The sequence below is a fragment of the Falco biarmicus genome, chromosome 7 (genome assembly GCF_023638135.1).
Source record: "Falco biarmicus isolate bFalBia1 chromosome 7, bFalBia1.pri, whole genome shotgun sequence".
Taxonomy (NCBI): domain Eukaryota; kingdom Metazoa; phylum Chordata; class Aves; order Falconiformes; family Falconidae; genus Falco; species Falco biarmicus.
The window spans coordinates 6572658-6598069 of record NC_079294.1 but is presented as its reverse complement, the minus strand read 5'-3'; the positions used below and the strand labels follow the sequence as shown (position 1 = coordinate 6598069).

Below are 25412 nucleotides of genomic sequence, written 5' to 3'. Positions count from 1 at the left end.
AGATAAAAGAGAAACTAAAACAAAGAGAAAATATTAAAAATATAACAGATTTACAGTGTCAATGTGGAAAATTTTCTATTTCAAAAGCAGCACAGCCTAATCAAGTAACCAAGAACCGCAGAGCGGAAAGCACTCTGTTTAAATAGCAAGACAAAAAAGGCAAAATCTTAGCGTGCTCTATGGTCACAGCTAAGGCTAAAAGCCACCACATCAGGCACTTTTAAGTGCCCATAAAGCCAGTGAGTACGACCACAAGCTCAGTCAGACTGTTTGTGTTCCTTATTCTCAGCTGCGTACAATGTCGGTTTAAGAGGTTTAGTCATGTAGAATCATATGGAGGGAGGAAGAGAGGGTTCTGCCCCTGGGGAGCAAATGAGAGGGCTCAGGAAAAAGGCTAATGAGAGACAAGGGTTGCAGAAGTAGTAGTAAAAGAATGAAAAAAAGTTACAGCAAGCAAGCTACAAGTTTCTTGAAACTTTGAGTCTGAGTTTTCTGGATATAAGGACCCGCTCCACAAAAGAGGGCATTATAAACTCTTTTCGCTTCAAGCATTTACTTTAAAAACAAAGCATTTAAGTGAATTTTAATAAAACCTTTCTTCTATTTTTCCCCAATTTTAAGAGCCTTTTAGGTCTTTCTTGAGGACTTCCCACCTCTAAGAGGTGGCCTAGGAAAACCTGCTTCAAAATTCTGGCTGATGTAAGGTCCTTTCATACAAGTAAACAAAAGAAGATCTATTTCTCACAAAAAAAAAAAATGGCAAAAGAAAGCAGTAACGATTAACATGTGAGGAGATCTTCAGAGTATCCCATTCTAATACTTAGCAATATACATCTGTACCAGCTAAATATCCATAATCCTGTTGTCCATAAGTTGTTTATACCAATTAAGTGACAGGAGACAACAATACATACAAGTTCTCCCACAAACACTCATTAACAAAATAACAAAATCTACAGAATACTTAGAAGTTAGAATTACTTTGAATTTCTCCATGGAGTCCCGAGAAAAAGTCTCACAAGCAGCATCAATTTCACCTCCTATCATGGTGAGAATGGATTCCTGTTCTATTTCTAAGTGACGCAGCTGGTCCTTAAACTGTAGTCTGGCCTCATCCAGCCTTCTCAAATGATCTTCTTCGTTACTGATCTGCTTATCCTGGAGTGAGTGAAAATAACACAAAAAAATTATTGCATTAATGATATAACATACATCATTAGTAATATCTCTTTCAAACACACTATACTCACTCATGCACTGAGTTCAGTTCCTTGCCATGGAAAATAATACCTCCTAAACACTATTCGTAAGTTCCTCTCTTGATTCTCCTTACTCTCCTGTATATCAGTTATGAAGAAACTGCTACCAATTGCAAACCCAACAATCACAGAGACTATTTTCAGAGTCAAAACCAGACATTCTATTAGAAATCTCTGTTTCACGAATAGGAGGAGGTCCCACCACAAATACTCCCCTTAGTATCTTTTACCCTGAACCGTTACAGGCATCTAATCTCTGCCATCACAAAGAGACCCCTGTAGGAAACCTTTATTGCCAGCCAGTGTGTTTGCAAAGGTGAAGTATTCAAAGAATATCTGAGCAACTGGCACTGAGAAAAGCATTTATTTCCAATGTCAGAAAGATCATTAAATGTTACAGATCTTTTTAAAATTCAGATTCTCTTCTGTTATATCTGTAATAGAGCCACCACATAAAACTGAACTCAGCAGAAGTTTTGTTATACAATATATTGAATTATGCATTTTAATTAATATAACAAAACTATCTTGTGAGAAGAAGTGAAATTGGTTCACACCTGTTTGCTGCTGAGATCAGAGGATGTAATGCAGCAAAAGGTAGACACTTTACAGGCATACTTCAGTATCTGCAAGTACACTCAGAATGATGAGAAAAGGAAGAATAATAATTTTGAAAGTTTATTAATTATGAACCTGCAATGACAAGGTGCAACTGTTTAAACTGTATTTATTGTAAATCTTTATATACTGCTCTCATGAGCCACCACTGTGGTGCCAGGTAATTTCTAACATACGAGTTCTGTCAATGGGACATATGGAATCGTAGAATGAATCATTTAGGTTGGCAAAGATCAAGTCCAACTGTAAACCTATCACTGCCAAGTCCACCACTAAACCACGTCTGTAAGCGCCACATCTACACATCTTTTAAACACCCCCAGGGATAGTGACCCCACCACCGCCTTGGGCAGCCTGTCCCAGTGCTTGACCACCCTTTCAGTGAAGGATTTTTTCCCCACTATCTCATCTAAACTGCCCCGATACAACCTGAGGCCGTTTCCTCTTGTCCTGTCACTTGCTACTTGGGAGAAGAGAGTGACACCCACTTTGCTACAGCCACCTTTAAGTCTAGGTGTTATGTCTATTAGCAAAATGGGTGGGTTTTTTAATATAGGTGACCCTTCAAATGTGAAAAAGCCATACCTCAAACAGCCTGATTTTTTTCTTTTAATTCATAAAAAATACTTGAGTTAGACAGTAGCTACTTCAAACTGAAGGAATCACAAGAATTTTTAATATGCACAGGTTCTAGTATTTCTGCATTACCCATATGGGAGTTGAAATAGCAGTTCTGATCTAGATCAGTATTCTGAAGGTAATGAGATTGCATTATATATGCTTCCCGTGTCAGTATTCTATTCTGTCTTATTATTCACTGAATGCGTCCATCACATGCCAAAGTTCACTCCCAAAGACCATGACTAAAACAGTATATAACTCAGTATTTTTTCCTTTATTTTTCATCTGCTTGATTTTCTGAGCGTGCCAACATTCCTCAACATTCTACTTTCAGAGCCTACAGGAGAAATGAAGTCACTAATGACTCAGAAGTGCACAGAAAGAAAGGAAAAGAAACAGAAAATTTTACCACTATTGGCTGTCCCTTTATCTTCGATTAAAAAAAAATATTAAAAACCAAGCTTTCTGTAATACCTTTGTTTCTCTGAATTATAATTCTCCATAAGGACAGAATGACATTAGATGTATACAAAGAGTGGAAAAGGAAAAGAGAGAATTCTTTTGTAACACAATAGGCTTCTGCAATACCACAATATGACAGCTAATAGGAGATTTCTCAAGAGGTAATATCATGATTTCTCCCATCCTAGCACCCCTTCTGATAATTCACAATAAAACCACAATAGTAAGAATTCTCTTAACTGATTAACGCAATGAAGTAGAACTCTCCATCTGCATTTACCTTCAAAGGTTGAGACCACAAGATCATGCACTTAAAAGCTTCTTTCAGCTTAGAGACAAAAGATCATCTCAGCTTTAAAACTGTATCTTCCCAGTATTAGGTAAGGTTGGAGCTAGTTTACAACTGATTACAGAAGACTATGTACACTCCTACAACCACATTTCCTTAATAACAGATATAGTGCTAAAATCCCAACCTAAGAAAAAAACCCACAGTTTGAATCTTCGTTTAAGCTATTTTTTATTAGTATGACAATTAAAGCACTTCATGTTAGCTTAAGCTAAGAAAAATGTCAGGTTTAACACTTTTTTTACTCCATACTTGGGAAACAAACAAACAAAACACAAAAACACCCCACCCCAGCATTTTTCTCTGACCACTAGTAGTCACAGCATACTGACTGGCAGTCGGTATATGCTGAAAACAAAAGCAGTATGACAAAAGGAGCTAATAGCATTTCCAGTCACTTTACCTACATTCAAAATGAGCCTGATGGATTTTAAGCTCAATACCTAAATGATGTTGTACACTTCATTTATAGCAACAAAATACAAATTGAAAATTAAATTGAAAAACTTGAAAAGCCACAAAAGATCTACAACATCGATGGGCTTCTTACTGGATTTAAATAGTTTGAAACTATTGAGCTCATGAAGAATTATCTGACAAGTATTCAGCAGTCCATGTGAAATGAATGAACAAACCTCTTATCTCATGTTAATATAAATGCCTATATTAAAAATTTCTTTTCACAAGAATAAGAAATTACTAAATTGACATAGAAGAGCAAGAATCTTCCAGCTAGAGGCTAAAATATCTATTTTTTAAAGACAAGGCTAGCACAAAAAATGTATAAGCAATTTACTGTAGGATGTACAATTTTTTGTTTTCTTCAATTTTAATCTAGGAAATCACACTTGTCAAAGATTAGAGGCAATCATTTTCAATGTTCTCTTAATATCAATTAGTCAAATACTGACAGGTATGTGCTTTACACTGCAGAAGGTAAAACTTCTCCATATACAGAAATACTTATCTAAATTCACAGTGTTGCAGGAAGAGAAATTTAAGATATAAAAACAGCACAATGTAAAACACATTCATGTTAAGAAAAACATCAAAAAGCAATGCTGTGGAATCAGTCACGGAAAAAAAGTAGAACTCGAGAAAACATACAAAATAAAATTATTTAGCAACTTTGCATTTATCACTATATTTTTTTTTAAAAGAAAGGTTGACAATTCCAGGTTGTGAGACTGCAAATTAGTATTGATACTAAATAGCAATAACCAGAACACTAGGGAACAAGAATGGGGCTGGCAGACAATGTCCATCTCTAGAAATACAATGCCAGAACAAGAAAGGGATGTGAACATCTTAAAAAAAGCTGCTGCGTTTTAAACATTCAAGCAGAAAATAATTGTCATCAAGTTATTTAGAATTTCTTTTACCATGCATACATTCTTTATCTACTTCAAATTAGCTCTAAATTATGAATAATTACACTGCAACTGTAAGAAAATGTGAAGGAAACTAGAAGTGTTTCGTTAAACATTTGTTGGTTACCTACATTAGAAAGAGGGCAGGCAACAGGACTTTATTTCTACTCCTAAATAGTATTAACAAATCTTTGGAGGGCTACAAGTCATGTCCCAGCCAAAGCACTTTTGCTGCCTTTGATTTATATAGAAACTGTGTACTAGAGTATGACTGTGTATATTCTTTAATATGCACATGTATTTTTTTGTATTTTAAGTTTACCATCTATTTCTATAATTTATCACTTATTTTAGGTATTTATCAGCAGAAAGTCTGACGAATCATGGCTAAAAGCAGACAAGTTTACCTTTTTCTCCAGTTCTTCTTTTACAAACTCACATTTCTGCCTGAGTTTTATATTTTCTTCTTCACTTTGGGTTAATTCTTCTGTCAATTTATCACACTCAATTTTTATCTTCTCCAGTTGTCGACACTGAGTCTTGACTATGTTTTTCTCTTCTAAAAGTTCCATCTGATGGTAATGGGAAAATAGATTACAAAATCACTATATGGATTATTTGAAAACATTCCCAGACTGTAGTTTCAAATCCGTAAAACACCATACAGAAGGATAATTCTATTTGATTTTTTACATTTAAGTTACATTAAGTGCAATCACTTATCTGAACATGGAAAACACGTATCAGAGTTGTAGAACCATACAGTATTTTAAAAGCAGTAAATAGAAGTCTCAGATTCTGCATTTCCACTCTGCTACACTCATCAGCTTACATCACCTTAAGAAGCCCAGTACTTATGCAACTTTTCCATTACTGAAATAATTTGGAATCAGAAAGCCCAAAACTATCATTTCATTTCAGGACGTAATACTAAATTCATATCTGCAAGGAAATAACTGCAAAGATTTGGTAATTTTGATTTCTAGAATTGTGTGGGGTTTATGCTATTCATCAAAACATAGCAGAGAAAAATGAAGAAAATAGTTAAGGGCCTTGAAAGCCCTAATAAATAGGTGACTGCATAAAGTACACTGGTTTCCAGCAGAAAAGATGACTGAAACAGCCAGATTTTAGAAATTCTCTAGAATATCTAGAAAATTTTAAAAAACTAAATACATAAAGCAAAGAAGGAAACTACACACACAATACTAAAAACCAGCTTCATATCCGATGAATTGCAAGATACAGTTACACACAAAAATAAACCTGCAGAGTAAATTCCTTCCCGAGGAAAAGCAAAAATTCTATTTGCCCAATTACACTATAAATATAACTTTTATGGGGAAGAACGGTAAGAAGAGAAGTTTTATGAGTTAATTTAGACATCAGAGCTAACCAGAGTACAAAATCTCCTCCAAAGGACAACCCTGAGAAATAACTTTGGTGTCCTACATCCACAAAGACTTACAGACACAAAAAACAAGCCTGCGATGCCTATTTTTTGTGAACATGCTTGTAAAAATCAACTTTTCAGCTCCTATTAAAGGTAATTGTATTATAATGCCTGTGCAGATGGAGACAATCCAAGAGCCAAATTCCTCACTTATATTACCTTTGAGACACAATGGAGAAAGTTAATTTTTATTTATTTCAGTATGGATAAGGCAGATGTGACCATAATTTTATTGATCTGGACTGAACCCATTTTCCACATCTGATAATCTTCAGGAAAAAAAGAACTACAACCACTTGGTATATGCATAGAAAATAATTAAGAAAGAAACACACATATATACACAATTTTATATGTATAGATACATTTCTCCAAGTAATTTTACATTAATGATTAATACTTGAAAGTGCTGTCAGGCATGAAGACATTATGTATTTTATTATTCTAAGAGAACAAGGATGTTTTTAAAGCAAATGAGGGCATGTAGTAAAATTAGGGGACAGATTTAGAGGTTCTGAACACATAGCTGACTGGGGACCACCAAGCAAACTACTTAATTTCCTATGTCTAATTTATCTATCATTTTAAATAATGAAAAAAAGACATTATAGGGATATTAGTTGGCAATCCTTTAGGATGTTCTAGCATAAACAGAATTAAAAGCTTAAGCACCAGAATCTCAGTATTGAAACAGTAAGATCCTTCTCAGTACTGACATCTCATATAAAATTCTGTTCTTCTCCAGTTCGGCTGCAACATACAAGATTCCTAAGGTACCTTCCCTGCTACCCCAAAAAATCCTGAACTACCTCATAATTTTTCAATTCAGTGCAGCACTACAGAAAGCCAGACAAAAATGAAGCAGAAAGTATCACAGAGAGGAGGCAAGAGAGGGAAGAACAATAAGGATCAAAAGTCACTTCTTACAATCTTTGCCGCAGTTGCTTCTGTAAAACACATTGCTCTACACCCTCGATGTCCTGAAAGTAACTCAGAATTCCTCCTCTAGTTAAGTGTAAGCCTTTGGTTCCTAATAAACGTGTTGAAATTTCCTTTTACTCCCCAAGTCTCTCCCAACTGATCTTTATTTTTAAGACTTTAACATTAACAACCCTTGAACAGTGTTGCACATATTCTTTCCCAAAAGCAGTTACAAAGGTTGGACAAGGCTGAGGCATAAACAACATCAAGATTACTACCCTAAACAGTAAAAGACAATTGGTTACTGAGCGCAAAAACTTACCAGCCTGGAAAAAAAAAAAAATACGTAAAAACACACATTTATGTTGGATTTCCCTAAACCCAAAATATTTCAATACAATTTGATAAAACGCTTTATTTTACCTTAATTCGAAAGAAAAGTATGTGCATAACAGTGAAACCCCATTGCAATGTAATGATGAGTTCAGACAAAAAGTAACCAAATCACCTGCACAATGACGTGTTCTCATCATATCTTCCTACAGATTGATACGATTATCTGTTTTGTTGCACTTACAGTCTTTGAATCAAAGGAATGTTTTGCATTATCATTTTGTGTACTCCTAAAAAAAGCTGCCTACCCTAATACCTTACAAAACTCATCTCCCTCAAGCCCTCTCTGTGTTTCAGACACACAAAGCTGTAAAAAATAGAAGTATGTATATCAAAGGTTCTGGGAAAGTCATGGCACTGGAAATGAAAGTAGTAAAAGATTTTTGTAAATATTCTCTTTAGATACGACAACCAGTACCAATATCAAGGCCGTTACTGTAAGATTGACCTTTCCATATAAAAGCAACACATTCACAATCTACCCATTTTTTGTTTACTACCATACAAAATATACTTTCCTTCTTTCCCCTTGATATTAAATGCACAGTCTTCATTTTAATGTCATTGTCAAAAGAACAATATGTATCTGGCCAGATCATTTAAATAACACTGACACATTACAACTTAAATCTCCCCCAGTGTTAAGCACTGCTGTCAAAACATTTTGATCTTAGTGATCCTTCCACCAACAACCATCTAGATTCTTTTTAATTGCTATCTTCATTAAATACTTTTGTTACCAAGTGCTTCAGAATTATTGTCAATTATTATGTCATGACTGATCTATTAAATTACTTAGAAAAGGATGGTTAGTTATGTCAATTCATAACTGCAAAAAAGTGGAAAATATGCATTTTTAACTGGTTGCATATTAGTGAGAAAAGAAAGAAAGTGAACATGCTTATATTACTTACAATGAAGTAGATCATCAATTACTACAGCTTTGATTAAGGATTTTATAGCTTTTTATGGTTGAATTGGTAGAATTTTGACATGAGCAAATTTTTAATTTGATGGGGCTGGGGTGGAAAGCATATTTATAGTGCTTCAGAAATGCATTCAAGTTATGTTAGTGATTTACAACCTATCTGGAAAACTACTGCCTCTATACTCAAATTATTATTAGGATATAAAAAATACCATCTTAAATATATATATTTAATTATGTAATCAAAATTGCTTCAATAAAAGTGCAATGTATAGCTTATACAACTGTTGACAATTGTGCAGTTTAGATCACTTCAACTGAACTTTTCAATTGTATTTAGACTTTTATAAAGCCACTAAAATGCTCATTTTCATTCCAATGCCATAACCTTGAATCAGGAGCAAATAATGTAAACTAAAGACATTAACTTGTTTCTTCATAAATAAAATGCTGCATTTCATCACTTACTATATAAACATAGTCACTTTTCTGAGAAATTGTACAGAAATTAGAAATTCTAAAAACTCTTTGAAATAAAAAGAACTATTAAAATTAATCTTAACAAGTGGTATCATTATTCACCTTCTGAACATGCTTCCAGATAGAATGATAGTATTTCTGCATCATGTAATTTAAACATTTAGAAAAACACATCATCCTCAAAATACTGCAAGTTCTTTAATAGGGCCATGACAATAATTATAAAAATAACAGTTGAAGAAGAAAGTATCAAGTCAAATTAATGCTACAGCCTCATATTGCTCCTTCTGTTCTGGTCACAGACTTACCTATTTTCTCTGCTTTTGAAGAAAAGCTTTTGACCTAAGTCTGTTACTGTTAACATTTTTTACCCTGAACGTTAGATTTTTATGATGACCTGCAATAAAACATGTCCGAAATGTTTTAAAGCCCATGCTTTATTACCTTCATCATTCAATAGAGACAAAAAAACCCCCAAAATATAACCAATCTGACATTGGAATTCTTCAGAATAAGTACCTTTAGCACTGTAATCTGAGCCTCTGCATCATCCTTTTCTTGTTTAAGGAGTTTCATGAGCTCTTGAACATTTTGTTCATGTTTCATTTTAACGTTCTGTAACTCTGATCTAAGATCTGCCAACTCCTGTTGGTGAACTTCTCTTTCCATCTTCAGCTGCCTTGTAGCCGAAGTCATCTCTTCATGCTTAGATTCCTGCTGTTTCTGGAGATCTGAGAGGCTCTTATGTAATTCCTTTTTGACTTTCTCCTCTTCTGCTATTCTGTTTGTTAGTTCCACACGTACTGAGCTTAAGTTCTTTACATCTGCTTGCATTTCTAAGAGTCTTTCTTGGTCTTTTTTATGGATTAAGTTACTAGTCGCAAGTTCTGTCTCCAAGTACTCCTTTTCAGCTTGCATTTGATTTTGTATAAAGACTTGCTTTTTTAACTCATTCTCCAATTTATTTACAGTAGCTTGAACTTCTTTCATTTCTTCTTCAAGAGATACCTGGTGAGACTTCATTTCACTCAGTTTTACCTCTTTGCAGTGGAGGAGTTCTTCCTGCTGGGCTCTCTTTGTAAGCACATCATTCAGCTCTTTTCGAAGGTTTTCTATTTGGTGTATAGCAGAGAGAAGTTGACTTCTGAGGTCATCCTTTTCTTTGAGCACCTAGGAAAGGAGAAAAGTGCAACCTAAAGTAATTAAAGAAAATTGTTGGAAGGATATTCATTAAGAATGTCTAAAGAATAATTAGCACACTTTGTTCTGTGAAAATAAAAAAGTTTTACTTGTTATGAACTCAGCTGAAATTTATTCAGTGTTTCTTTAGACACAGAACATTTGTGATCTCAAATGTATACTTGTCCTTCAATGATCTAGCCTCCAAAGCAGGGACAGTTCTGGTTAATCCCCTGCTTTTCTCACCCTGTTTGCAGATTGAGATGGGTCTCTGCTGGTTCCTTGAAACAGGGAGATGGAGGAAATGAGGCAATACAATAAGGCAACAGAATACAGGTAGGACTGTTGGTCACACACCCCTTACCTACAGGCTCATTTCATAGGCTGACTTATTTTGCTTATTTTCTAAAATACTATATATGAAATATATAAACTTTAAACTATTTTGAAACTGCACACAGTAGATGAATGGATAGCAGTTAAAAGCCTCTTTCACGCATGCATCAAAGCCAAGAATCGAAGACTTCATCTTCAACATAAAAAAGCAGCCACATATAATAAATTTTCACTGTTTTCCTAAGGAGCTTAAGGGTTGGGTTGGTTTTGGGTTTTTTTTTCAACACAGATACATTTCAGGTTAAAAAAATCCTAGAAAATGTGCTAAATGACAGGAAAAATTAGTACTGCGAGTACACGTATGTTACAAAATACTGCATTTCATTTAAATCATGTTACACACACCACTCCTAATACCTACTTATCTGAAGTTATAATTTAATTTTAACATTCTGTTTAAAATAAGAAGGAATTTACAGTACATCTATCATGAGTCACACAACTTACACCACAGGAAAAAGGGTGATATAAAGTGACAACATGAGATTTTCCTGATGTATCACAAACTACTGGATTCTTTAAACTGGGTTAAATAAATTTTACACTGAATTTTACTGACTACTTCCACTAATTCCACAAACAGTACACATTTCTTATAGATATAGCAAAACTACCTGGAATAAGCCAGAACAAAAAGGCAATTAAGGTTAACAGATTGAAGATTAAAAATAATGAAATAATTTGTAATTACATGAAGAATAAGCATGGCAAAACAAAATACAAAATAAATCAAGAATATGGGGTAATGACCATCACGCTTTTTTTCTGAGAAAATAAATAAATAGATCAGTATTTCAACCTTCCTAAAACTGTCTTGCAATTCTAGTTCCATGATTTGGCTAAAATAACACCAGTAAAATTTCATTAAAACACCCCATAAGTAACTTGCTTACAGTGTAAGTATGTTCTCTACATTCCATACTTTGAAGAAAATACATTGCCAACAACATGAGATTCCACGGTCAACAAATATCAAGGATAACCACATAGGCAAGACTGACCAAATTATCCCAATAATTCCAAAAGAATGAAACCTAAACAATCTTTCTATAGCCCACCCGTTGTCCGCAAACATTTGGAACATCTCATAGAATTGCAAGCTGATTGTAATCCAGTTTTGAAAGTTTGCCATCAGCCCTTTGAAGTCCTATAATAGAAAGCAAAGACAACAGACTGCCATTTCTCCTCTTTCTTTATTATTTATTTTTATAGGGTTTTGTCTCAGATGTTAATTGTCTGTATATTTCAAAGCTGTTAAATGTTCTTCTAGTTCCCTGAAGCTTATCACAAATGCTGCATCTAGATTGATTATATCCTCATATAGAAGCTGTTTACAACTTTGTATTGAAAATATGAAATACTGTTTTTTTTTCTCCTCCACAATGATGCACAGTTTATTTGACATTATGTATCCTCCAATAAAGAGATTTTCTTCAGGAGTGACACCTCAAACTTGTTGGCGAGATGCTGATGATTTTAAAAATAAGAACGAATAGCGACAACATTTCTTAAGTGGAGCTTAAACCAAAGTGACTGCATTTTTATGCATTTGTCACACAAAAAGAGGTAAAAGCCATGTCAAGGAGTCTTATGTAACAAAGAGGACATTACTGTGGACAGTGCTACCAATTGTCACTGTCCAGACCTGTCCACACCTTGAAATGAACAGCAATCTCAGCACCTTTTGGCACTCCTCTCCCGCTTGTTACTCACAACTGTCCTCTACTTTTTGCTTCTCGTTTGTCTGTTATGAGACACACAGAATTTCTAGATGACTCAGGTTTTCTTCCTTTCCTTAACACATCCATTTACCCAGGCGAGAGATGACCAGCTTCTTACAGGCTTGTAAACCTTATTGCCTCAGACAACTGCCAGGATTAATCAATACAAGATGATTACTATGGAATGAATTGTTGGAGTGCTGGTAGAACACAGTTCTGGAGAGAAACAGCAATCCCAGAAAATTTCATCCCAAACTTAAAGCAGAAAGTAGTTTGTCACAGCTTGCATAAATGAAGATAAGGAGTTCATTTCTAAAAAAATTGGAAAGGGTACAACACACACGCACCCCAGTCAATCTTACCTGACTGTTCTTGTCCATCAGTTGGCTGATAGTTTCATTTTGTTTTTCCACCTCACAACCCAGTTTCTTACATTTCAGCTTCCACTGGCGGATGGTTTCCTGTGCTCTCACCTTCAGATCTTCTCTTTTTTTCTCAGTCTCCAGCCTGAGTGCCTCTGAATGCTTGAATTCAGCGAGGTACCGTTCCGCTTCCTTGGTGCTCTCTTCAACCTGTTGAGCTAACTCAGCAGACTGGAGTTCAGTTTGTCTACGTCCACTCTCACAAGCCTTGTAGCAACTCTCTATCTCCTTCAGCTGGTCCAGCATTTTTTCCTGCTGCTTCTCCCTGTTTTCCAGGTCTGATGTTAACACCTGGAATCATCATAGGAAAATATGAAAATTTCAACTCTAAAAAGATAAGATATGAAAACTTAGCAAACAGCATACAGTGATGTTAAATCAAATTTCTAAAATATGAATACCATAAGAGATGTCCTTGACTAGCAGGGAAACGCCCTGTTAGCCCATAGAATGTCCTCTGCAATGGTAAAGGATTTCAACCCAAGATATAAAATACATGGTTACTCCATCCCATATTTTACTTTCTGCATCTGTTCCTCTTCTGCTTGTTCTTGTTATTTTAAGTTTGAGAAGGAATCATTGACCTGGATCCTCATATGTCACAGGCTAGACAAATATGGAATAGAGCAAATAGTAAGATCTAAGATTAATATAAATAGATGACAGATGAAAAAGAAAATTGTCAAGCAAAGAGTAGTATTCACCACAACCTATACTATATGAGCTAAGTTTTACCCAGTTTTATGCTGGTTGCTTTTATGGAAACAGCATGATTAATAAGGGCATTTCGGAAAGCACTGATGAATACAAAGAGAACACAAAAGTTTGGTAGATATTTCTAGAAGAAAGTGCAAAGATGTTTGAAAATGTAGCAAGCGTATTAGAGCCAACGTGAGTTGGCCTTTCAATACTGAATGCAATTGAAACCACATATTTTAAAGATAACAAGCGACGTCTATCTCGAATCTGATATTTCTCAGGACAGCCTCATCAGCAAGTCAGGAAAAAAGTCCTCCATGTACCTTCTGCAAGGGCATATTCAGAAACCAGTTATTGAAGCTTCAGTAGCTAAACTGAATTTTATTGAGATCATCACACAGAATTTCAAATTAGTATTCTGCATTTTGGGCCTATTTAGACTGCTTTCATACCATTCAGTATTTTCATTAATGACTTAAATGAATTCAATAGGCTTGCTCTATAGTCAGTCAAAGATACTATCAAGCTTCAAGGGATGGAAGTACTTTAGAGAAGAGGATTAGATTTCAGACCAACTGAAACAAATTAGAGATGTAGCCTGAAATAAACAGGGTGCAATTCAGAATGGACGAGAGAAAAATACTTTCCCTAGGCAAAAAAGTGACTTCACAGATGCACATGGAATGACTATTTAGAAAAAGCTCCTTCCTCAAGGTGGGGGTGGGAGGAGTGGCTTCAGTTTGTTGGTTGAGTTTTTCTTTGTGGGTTTGCTGCAGTTTTTTTCTCCCTCCAAACCCGACCATTGCCTCCTGGGAGGCAATAAATTTTCACAGTCTTTTGAGAATAGCATTAGTTGTTCAGAAAAGACGACTGCATGTGCACCCTTGCATGTGACAGACTGCAATACTGCCAGAACACACAGACTGATGCTAGACTTGAACAGACAGTCCAGCTTGCTGCTCCGACCCATGACGCAAAACAGGAGTAGGATTATCCACTGGACAATCAGTTGCTTCCCTGTAGGATGAATATTCCTGCTTAGACACAAGTGCTATATAGATGACAAAACAATAAATACATTACAGGATAGTCAGGAGTAAATTTTACACAGGTGGCAAAATAGAAACAGGAAAGTCTTTCTAGATTTACAATTCTATACATTAGAAAACACCCACATATACTCTGCCTCAGTATTATTGAAGCATGCCTTTTCAAGCTCATCAGGCAAAACAGCCAGGCCTAACCTCATAAAAAACTCTTGATTCATAAGACAAAACCAGCCAAAAAAAACTTTGCAAGCTACAAGTAGCAACATTTTATCAAAATGAGCTTAATTTCAAAAGAAAACAGATTATAATACTACTTTACAGATAAGGATTTAAATTCTGAATGTAGCAGAAATTAAAAATATCCTGATAAGGTACAGTCAGCATTACATTTACCCTTCCACAGATTTTTCTAAAATGGATCATTATTTCTTCAGTCATATCATTATACATCCTATTATCATTTCCCATTTCATGTCTTTCTGGAGACACCACAGAGGATGTCAGCCTAAATTGATGCACTATTCAACTCTGCATCATTAAAAATAAAATAGTTATTTCTGTATAATTCCACCAGAGAACACACTCCATTAATACAACTACAGTTCCCACAGACTTTTTAATGAAATGAGTCTAAGCTTAAACAAAGAAAGCAATGTTCAATTAATTGTAAACATTCATTTCACTATGTAGAAGCAAAACTTACTCTCCAATTTATTGATTTACAGTAAAATGAAAAAATAGGAACATTTGTTTATCTTGAAGCACAACTAATTTATCAACACGAGCTATTTGCATGAGGAGGAAAAAATAACTTTGACATGTATGTGCCAATATAAACGTGAATTCTAATGTTTTACTTTTACAATTTGTGAAAGATATGTCTTTGCAAATAGTTTGTGCTTTGCTTAGAAAAGTTAAGCAAGCACAGACCCAAAACAGTTGGATTCAGGTGGAAAACAGCAGCATAGCGCATCAACATTTCATGCAGCTTTCCCTATGGAGCAAGGGGATAGAGAAACAGTGGGTCTCCTCTCTCCATTTTTATAACATTATAACAGGGCACCCAAATGTACTGTATGCAGTTGTCAAAATTCTGTCTGACCTGTAAGGGCTCACCCTATCGGTATCTACAACATTAAATAAGCAGCTTTTCAGACACAGGCTATCATAAAAATAAGTAAAGAGTCAGGTATGAAATCATAGTTATTATCTATACACATAAAGAGGTAGGTTTCACAGAAAGAAAATGCCTCTTCCCAGGTATGGCATATACATACATTCACACGAGGAGGACAGACATACACAAGCACTATTTGTTAGAGATTTTTATTGCTTCAGTATCTGTAAGAGCACACCTCAAACCTCACTGTCCACGTGTCTATAAGAAACAAAGATTATGGACCTGCTTTTTGGTTCCTTGGAAAATCCCAACACACAATCCCAATTTCTAGGCATTCTGTGGACAAAGTAGGATGAGTGATCGTTTACAATTTGTAAAATAACATTTCTAACAGAGCAGTTACAGGCAAGTAATCTCTTTGCCATTTGTCATTACCTGCCTGCATACATGTCAACATTGTGGTTGATCTGAAGCAACCCTTCACAACAACGAACATGTGGAGGTTATCAGAACAATCGTAACAGTCATGGCTGTCATTTAATGATTAGAAATAACAATCAACAGGGTCAGCAGGGTATATCTTGTTAAACACGATACCCCATTCAGACAAACACTGCTCAGAAAATAACCGATTACTAGTTTTCATGGAACTGTACTATCAGCAGATAGTAAAGAGTTAATACAACACAGCTCCATTAAGCAAGTTACACTACCATGTACTTTTAATGCCTAATTTTGATTTAATTAGAATTAAGATTGTTTTGATAGTAAGAAATAATTATGCAAATTACTGTTGTTATTGGAAGAACATTGTACTTGGCAGTGGTGTGCTGTTATGACCTTGTGGCTTCATTTCATACTGATGATCTTACAAACTTATGCATCTAGCTTAATTATCAGTTATTTTTGGTTGTAAAGATTGTTTAGAAAGAAATTAAAAGCTTAACATCACAGTTTTCAACTTTAGTGTATTTTCAAAAAACTTCAGGTTTAATATGTAAAATTTTAATAAATACCATGTTTAATGTTCCTAAGTTTGTCAAGGCCTTCAGTCTTGAGAGCCACCTATTTTCTCTTAAAATAACAAAGTATCTTGCATAGAATGTTTATACCTGCATCCTACTATGGATGTACATATGCTTATTCTTGAATATTAAAATAACACCTGGAGTGTGTAGGTACCCTTATTTCACCATCATGTTTTTACATCCTCTGTATACAGACGTCTGTCGGAGTCTCAATCCTGTTTCCCTTCAGCCTTTTAAGTCCTCATTTTCCCCTCAGCCACAGAATCTCAGTTGCAAAGGACACTAAATATGCATGCAGACAATACATCATAAAATGTTATCATTAAGGTAAGGCATATAGCTTGACTGTTCCCTTTGCAGAGCTGTTTGTACGCACACTCTACCGCAGCTGTGGCCAGAGCAGTACAGAATACTAAATTCAGCACAGGCTGAAACTCAGATAGGGGCTAGGTCAGACACTGGGAGGACCTATTCTGGTATTATAATCAAATGTTGTACCACAGGGGGTTTATGTGATTTTTTGGTTGTTTTTTTTTTTTTTTTTTGTTTGGGAGGTTGGTGGTTTGCTGTTTTTTTCGTTTGTATTAAGGGTGAAATACTGTGTTACCTGTGGGGAAGCAGCTACCCTCCATTAGGATGCCACAGCACACAGAAGATAAAGAAAGTGCCACTAAAAGAAAAATAAATCAAAAATTTAACATAACTAATGTAAGTTTGATCTCAGCCTTCAGAGTTGGGGCATTTGAAGGAACTGATCAAAGAGAAACATCAGTCCTTACCACTGACTACACCTCAATCCAGCTCCCAGGCCTGTTTAGATTTACAGTGCTCAGAGCCCTGTTAGTGCTTGAAAAGTTGGAATTAATCGCAGATGTCAGTCTCCATCTTTGTCTGGGGAACATGTTTAAACTCGGTGCTTGAAGTCACCAGCAGGCCCACATCCAACGGAACATGTCTGAGGAGATGCTCTTCAGTTCTGTATCCCTGAAGCCTGGACCACAAGCTCAATGTCCAACCACGTCAGTACATGTACTGATGGGTTCCACCACGTACAGCTGCCTCCTGACCTTGCAGGCTGCCCTCTTGCTAGGGCAGGAGAATTTGGCAGCGATGCTTACTTTAGACCTTGCAGAATATACCCCAGTTTTCACATCCCTACCCTGGAATTATCCTTCTAGGTATCTTGCTAGGGCAGGAGAATTTGGCAGTGATACTTACTTTAGACCTTGCAGAATATACCCCAGTTTTCACATCCCTACCCTGGAATTATCCTTCTAGGTATCTTGCTAGGGCAGGAGAATTTGGCAGTGATACTTACTTTAGACCTTGCAGAATATACCCCAGTTTTCACATCCCTACCCTGGAATTATCCTTCTAGGTATCTTGCTAGGGCAGGAGAATTTGGCAGTGATGCTTACTTTAGACCTTGCAGAATATACCCCAGTTTTCACATCCCTACCCTGGAATTATCCTTCTAGGTAATTCAGAATTTAAATATTTTAAGGATTTCTATGAGACAGGAACATAGAGATGTGGGAGGTTTTGGTTTGGGTGTTTTTGGTTGGTTTTTGTTGTTTTGTTTTTTTGTGGAGAGTGGGTGTGTGTTTTATTTTGGTTGTTTGGGTGATTTTTTTTAAATATTCATCCAATTTTCTCCTTCTCAATTGCGACTGTAGTAAACAAGAGTGAGAAGACAAAGGAAAACAATATCAGGAGGTTACACTTCTAGGAAAAAAAATAAAATCACATTCCTTGAACATCTGAGTTTCTCTTCCAAGTAGCAAATCACTAAGCACCTGTCATTCCAAAAAAATTTCCATGCAGATGAGATTAAGACTCCAGATTCCAAGGAGCACCTGGTGTTTTTGCAGGCTGAAGATCCATCACACAGAGAACACAGTGAGCTGCTCTGGAGGCAATAGAAGCATGACAATATACTGCAATATATGTTACAACAGTATAGAGGTTCTGACAGGAGCAACCCAGGATATGCAGAATAGTTCATTGTTGAAATGTATTGTTCATACATGTACAGCAATTGTTAGCATGTTTTGCACTGTTGTTACTATAGAAAATCCTGATTGTGGCACATTTTCTCTTCGTCTTCACAGAAGACAAGTCTGGGTCTCAATTTTTCTAACCTGATTAATTTTATTGCTGCATTTTCATAGTTCCACTGCTAACAAAACCAAGGGCAAGTTATTAGAATACTTGTGCCAACTATTCACCACCAACAAAACATCAAACACCTCCTGGCCTTAATAGCTGAAGACTTTTATAAAAGAGAATTACATTTGTGGAACACTTAAAAAACATCATTAAGATTAGTTACTAAATCCTGGGTTACAGCATACTAATGTTCCAGAGATATGAATGCAAATATTTTCAGAACTGATTAGTTTGTATCAGCCCTCAGACTGCAACAGCACTGCAGACATTTCAATTGACAGGCTCTGGTGAGAGATGACACAGAACAGAGGGGTTTAACAAACTCAAAACCAGATGCAGCATTTGCCCCAAGTAAAACAGTTGTGCATCTAGTGTTTTACATATCCAACATCCCAACACGTAATCTAGTTTTCAACTTTTATTATAAACTGGAGGCAGAGAAAGAGGACAACATTCTCCAGTTAGAGCCCGGTTACTTATCTGAAGTGTAAATTAATCACCACATGCACCTCTGCCACCATTCAAGCAACTCATGTAGCTCGGACTTCTAAAGTCCCTAGCTTGACTACACATCAGAGTTGTGACCTGCATTTTCAACACCTAACTTAAAGTAAATCACCACAAAGCGCAAAACAAAATTCTTTCTAGGTATAGAAAACATAACACAGTGTATTCAGTGCAACTTTCCTTAAAACTTTTATGAACATTAAAAGGCAAGTGAGGATCTCTCATTTGCTACAATTTACAGAACTCATGCCTTATATCAGTTATGTGCAAACAGTCTATACTGATAAGAATACAGAAAGCCACATTTTACCCCACCACACTAACTGTCACCAAAATTAGGGGTCAACTGAAGTGGATCTATACGTACTTTTCTCCATCCTTTTTTCTTCTGCCCTACATCTCAGCAACGCAGTCACCAGATTCTAATGCTACGTAATCATAGTCCTTGTCACTGAGTTTTCAACAATGCCATCCAAACCATGTACCCAATTATTTCTTACTCATTTTTCCTGAATGTAGACCTCAAATATTTATTTATTACAATCTGATCTGCATCTCTTGCCAATCATATTGTACCTAACTATCAAGAACCATTAATCCAGAAGGTTTAGATTTTTCACGCAAGCATAAATTCTGTGAACTGAATAATCAAAGATGCATACATTCAATCAGTCAGGAAGTGTATTCATTCAGTAAAAGGTACATTGCAAAAAAAAAAAAATTATTAAAGTGATGCTTTCTCCATATTTTTCCAAAGCTTGAACCATTACTCGTTCTAACAGGTAATTCTTTACGCAAATAAAGACAGAGGTAGAACACCTTCCCCGCACCCCAAAGCTGATATGTGATTTTAAATACAAACTTTATCAAAGTGAATAGCATCCGTACATTTTAAATCTATCTGTAGCACTATTTTGGCATTTGAACTCCACAGAGGCTGGTCTGCAGAGGTATTGATTCCTCCTATTTTGTAAGAGTCTCTCTTTAAATTTAGAAATGTGTTACCTATTGATTTTCAGATATCTTAATTGGCTCATATATTGAAAATAATTGGATACGAGTTTCATCTTTAGAGGATGAAAAAGCCATAAAATAAATTTTAATGAGGATAAGATCTTCATCAATCTTCATAAGACTGAAAGACCTACATTAGTGATGAATTCTGATCTTAAATAAACAAATCAATAACTTTCCTTCAGAAAATTTGAAATATTTTAACAAACAGACCACTGTTACACTCTACTGTACAATACTATAAGACTACTTTGACCTAATTAGTATGAGAAGTCATTAGTAAATCAAACAATTTCACAAGAGTCTAAACATGCTTACAGAGAAACCAGGGTACTGTATCTTTATAATTTCCGTACTTTGTTTATTTCTTAGCCATCATAGTCAGCTATTATAGCCCCATATCTATATAGTTCCATGCAGAAAAATATTTTTTAAATAGTTGTATACATTTGCAAGACTTTATAGAAGCATCCTCAGGTAAAATATAGCAACCAAAATAAATTAATTTCTAAATTTAATAGAAAAAATTTAAGATTGAACTCACTTCTAAACATTAGTTTAAGAATGTGATTATAATCTTTTTCATCCTCTCAGTTTTACATCATACTGTGATCTTATGGCAGCTGTCAGGGACTAAATGTAAAACACAACTCAAATTGTTGAAAACAATGACATTAAAATAATTCAAAAGAAATTTCTAATATCACATGTACACCAGAAGCAAGTGCAATTACATCCTCCCAACTAACCAAAGATAAATTACACTCAAGCCAAACATGACTCGTCCCTTCCAACTGAGAATCAGACTATCTGATAGGAGCAGCTGTTAGAACAGGCTTCACAAAATGCTTTGTTAGTACATAAGTTTAGAAATTCACATCCTTACATTCCTTGATGTCTCATTAAAGGAAAAACACACAAGCTATTTTCCTGTTACTGCCTCTGTAGGAGAATGGCAGTGGGAAGCAGATAAGAAGTACAAAGTATTTTTTGTTGAGATAATCAGGGAAGTCAAAGATTTCTAACTCAGAGCAATGCAATGACGCCAGCTGAGCACTCTTCCATCAGTATTTTCACAGAGCAGGAAATCAGTATTTTAACATCATTCTGACCCTCAAGAAAGCATGTTCTACAAGCAGAAGTTCAAAAATATTTTGTTTTCTATGGGGTTGTATCCCATTAACTCCTGTCAAAGTAATTCCATTTCTCAGGCCCCACAGAACAAAAGAACAGGTTTTTCTGGAGTTGTATTGGCCAGCTAGAACACAAATGCTGATGGGCATCAGGAAATGAGTTCTGCTTGCCTTACCCTCTATAGAAGCACTCTAGGTCTTTTTAAACCTCTTCAATAATCAGTTTTTATAAAGCATGTAAGAACTTTTTTGAGACTCAATTTTTTCCAAATGTAATTTGATATATTAGTTTGATTTAAATAGGCACTGAAGCTGACAAGGGAAAAGAGTAGCAGAAGTAAACTGAACAGCATAGTCCTGTAAATCTATGAAAAGACAAAAAAAGTAATTCCTACTTTTGAGTTTCAAAAGTGATGCAACACCATTTCAATGAAAAGTACCTTCATTAGAAAAACTAAACACAACATACAAAACCAGACTTACCGAATGCTTTAATAAATGTACAACAAATGTTAAGTACTTGACTACTGAAATCCCACATAGGGTTTTGAAAATATCCCCTTTTCTTCTGACAGTCATGAAAGACAGAAGAAAACAGCTACTGTTCAGGAATCATTCTACCAATGACAAATCTAAACAAGATCCAAAAATACAGAAGTCTCCTGTCTTAAATAAAAAGGTTACTGCCTCCTTATATCTTATTTCATCTTCAAGTCTTTTAATTAAAATTCCAGTGTCAAAGACTGCTGCTATTCTTTTCACAGAGAATCCCTTTAAATAGTTTACCATAAATAAGAATACTAATACTTATTATTATATTGCATCTAATTGTTAAAAAAAAAAAGAGTAGTTATGATCTATTTTTGTTACTCTTCTGCACTTTCTCATAGAACAAGGTATCCCAGTTTGTTTGAAGTTAAACTTTAGTTCTGAGGTATGATATAAGGGGGAATAAGGAAGTAAATACTAACTTATAAAAGTAGTTCCAGAAACAACTACTAATGCTAAATGCTGATAAAAATCAGATCACCTTTTCATTGCACATGTGAAAAAGGAGTAATCTAAACCACAAATTCATGGGCAATAGCAATTACCTTTTTTGGTTTATTAACAAGATGGGGGAGGAAAACCTCTGCAAACTTGGATCACCTTTCAAAGTTATTTACAGAATAAACCACTAAGACTATGATAGTTACTCTTAGTGTTAAAGGTTACTCCTTAATCCAGCATGTCACCTACCTTAAACATATGGGAAATTAAAACCCAAACAAACAAAAGAAAAACAAAAAACCAAGTTACCTGTATGTGCATTACAAGCTGTGCTTTCTCCTTGTCCTTACGCTCTACGCATCTCTTTAGTTCTTCTACTTCTGACATTACAGCATCATGACTCAGCTTTGCTTTAAGCTCCAAAATATGTTTCTCCAATTCTTGCTTCTCTCTCTCATATCTTTCAGCTACTATAAGATAGTGAGAACAGAACAATAAGCCCAGTAGAAGCACCAACTTGTGATGAATTATTTTTTTCTCATTTTTCTTTCAGCAATTTTCTTCTCTACTTGAAAATATTCTGTAACTATTGATTTTGATTTAATTATCTGTGAAAAATGGCTATACCTATATCATAACCTTTTACTGATTGAGACAGTATTTCTGTTTATTCGATCATTTTATAAGGGTTTTCCTCTCTTCCCCCTCCAAAAAAACCCGACAACACCACCCCAAAACAAGCCAAATTCCCCCAACAAAACCCAATAAAATAAAATAGGATGGAAGAAACAATGGGGAAAGACTGGTGTAAATAAAACTTGGCCACAAACTTTAAAGCCAACAGGATTTTATCCCACCAGAGTAATACCTCCTGATTTGGAAGTTACACACTGTGTGACTTTTATGTCTGAATCCTGCCACTACAGCAGTTCTGGATGAGAGTAAGCCTAAATTTCCTCAACCAGAAATTCAAAGGCCTTTAGTCATAAACAACTACCAGAGGCAAAGAAAATTTCCATTTGCATTCTTCCCGTGCATCTTTGAAGAAACAGAAATAACACAGTAAGGAGAAACACAACTGCATAAGTGATATAATGATATGTGTATATATCTTAACAGCTCCAGTACATTTTTTTTATTTTCTTCATAATTTTACAACAGTTTTGATTCATAATTGTATATCAAATGAAAAAATTAAAATATGCTTTCATTAACATGAAAAGCATATTGTTGCAAATAAACTCATCTTTAAGCAGATACATTAACATGACTAGAGAAAAACTATTAAAATTATTCTTTTGAGTTACATTTCTGAAGCTAAGCCACGTACAAAACCCAGCCATTTTCCAGTGTCCTCTCTGAGATTTGTAAAACAGAGTCAGAGTCCTATTTTAATAAGCAAGATAATTCAGTAGGTGAAGTATGAAAATCTAAAAATAAGTCATTTACCAAACCAATTAAACATTCACAGACACACTGGACTTGGAGTCACTGTTCCTCTATTATCTTGACTAATACATTTCCATGTTAATAAGGAGAAAGATAAAGCCTTTCTTTAATGCCTTTTTGATTAAGTCTGAAAAGTTTAAATACAGATGGATAACTAACAATGCAGTGAAGACCTTGCTAAAGTGGTAACTTAATATGCAATTACATCTTGAAATTGTTTAAAGTATTTTCCTTCTAAATATCATTATTCCATCTCTGAAATTCTAACACACTGCAACCAGAAGCCCTGCCTGCATCATACTGGAAAATTTTCTTAACCTCTCTGGAACGTGTTGTTACCCCATAGAAATACTACCAGAGATTCATCAGTCTATTAAACAGCTGTATAAATGACTTTTGATATGATTTTCAAGATGGCAGAATTTAAACTGCACATGGACTGAAATGTGAGGTTTTAAAATAATTTTTCTGAAACATTTCAAATGTTTTTCTTCTGTAAAAACACTATCCACTTTGCTGAAATAGTGTCTAATAATCTTTTTTTTTAACTCATGCAAATCATGGTATTTTATCCTAAATTTTAACTCTCATTGCTACTTATTATTTAAAATTCAGGTACCAGTACTAATTAACTTACAGCTGAGCAGTTAAATGGCTGGTTTTTTTTGAAAAAATAGAAGGATTAGACTGAAACTCAAAGACAGAATTAGTGTCCAGGCTAACTAATTTGCAGGCCTCTAGTGCAAAATATGAGAGTTGTACCTGTTCTAATACTCCTGTCATCGCCTTGTACATCCTGGTAGCTCTGGCGGTGCACAGCAACCTGAGAAATTTGATGTTGCAACTCTACACGGTCTTCTTCTGCTCTCAGAAGTTGGGAACGAAGATCCTCAACCTAAAACACATGTATAAGTATCAAATGATTAATGAAAAACAGAACGAAAGAGTAAATAGGATACTTATTTAACATTACATAAAACAAGAAAGACTATAGACAAGTATATTTATAAATCAATCTCTAGAGTACTGCAGATGTTAAACAAAAAGACAAATTACTCCCTAATTGCAGACCACAAAGTGATTATTCAAAATTAAAGAAAACATTTTCATTTGTTATGTTGACCACAGATGAGCATAAATTTCTCTGGATCAAACGAAATGTTACCATTTTATATATTGCAATTGTGTTTTTACATTGCTAGTGAAAAAATATAAAATATATTGCTTATTTGTATATTTAAATTATACTAAATAAAAATACAATGTACTTGTTCTTAAGAAACATACGGCTTTTACATTTTTCCTTTCTACCATGTACAGTCTAGCATTTAGAGATGATATTGCATACAGGAAAATAAAATATGACACGCTAAAACTGAATTGAAGGAATGTTGCTCTAACTCATATTATCGGTATGTGACATTAAAAAAAATTCAAAAGTTAAATTCAATTTAACTTGCTGTATATGGAATATAATGCTAAGTAATACAGCCAACTCAGACTTCCACTAGATACAGAAGTCAAACAACTAATGCTAACATTAATATGCCAATTGCCCCCTCCCTATTTATTTAAACCTTTTTCTCCAGCTCCTCTGAAAGGAGGAAGGATTAGAAATGTTTAGGAGAAACAACACTTTTCTAAAGCTATGGTTCAGGTTCCTGCAACTTCTAGATTTAATC

General features: G+C 35.0%; 1 protein-coding gene across 8 annotated transcripts in view; it reads right to left on the bottom strand.

Annotated features, from left to right (window-relative positions):
* Positions 1-25412, bottom strand: part of CEP128 (centrosomal protein 128) — a 133403-nt gene that overhangs the window by 74786 nt on the left and 33205 nt on the right. For 7 of the 8 annotated variants that reach the window (XM_056346325.1, XM_056346322.1, XM_056346326.1 and 4 more), the window contains 6 exons: positions 24493-24625; positions 22591-22751; positions 12513-12863; positions 9374-10024; positions 5087-5251; positions 982-1158 (listed from right to left, as the gene is read on the bottom strand). In XM_056346325.1, the coding sequence (XP_056202300.1) occupies positions 982-1158; positions 5087-5251; positions 9374-10024; positions 12513-12863; positions 22591-22751; positions 24493-24625 (1638 nt within the window). The remainder of the gene's footprint in view (positions 1-981; positions 1159-5086; positions 5252-9373; positions 10025-12512; positions 12864-22590; positions 22752-24492; positions 24626-25412) is intronic. The other variant, XM_056346329.1, reaches the window with a different exon arrangement.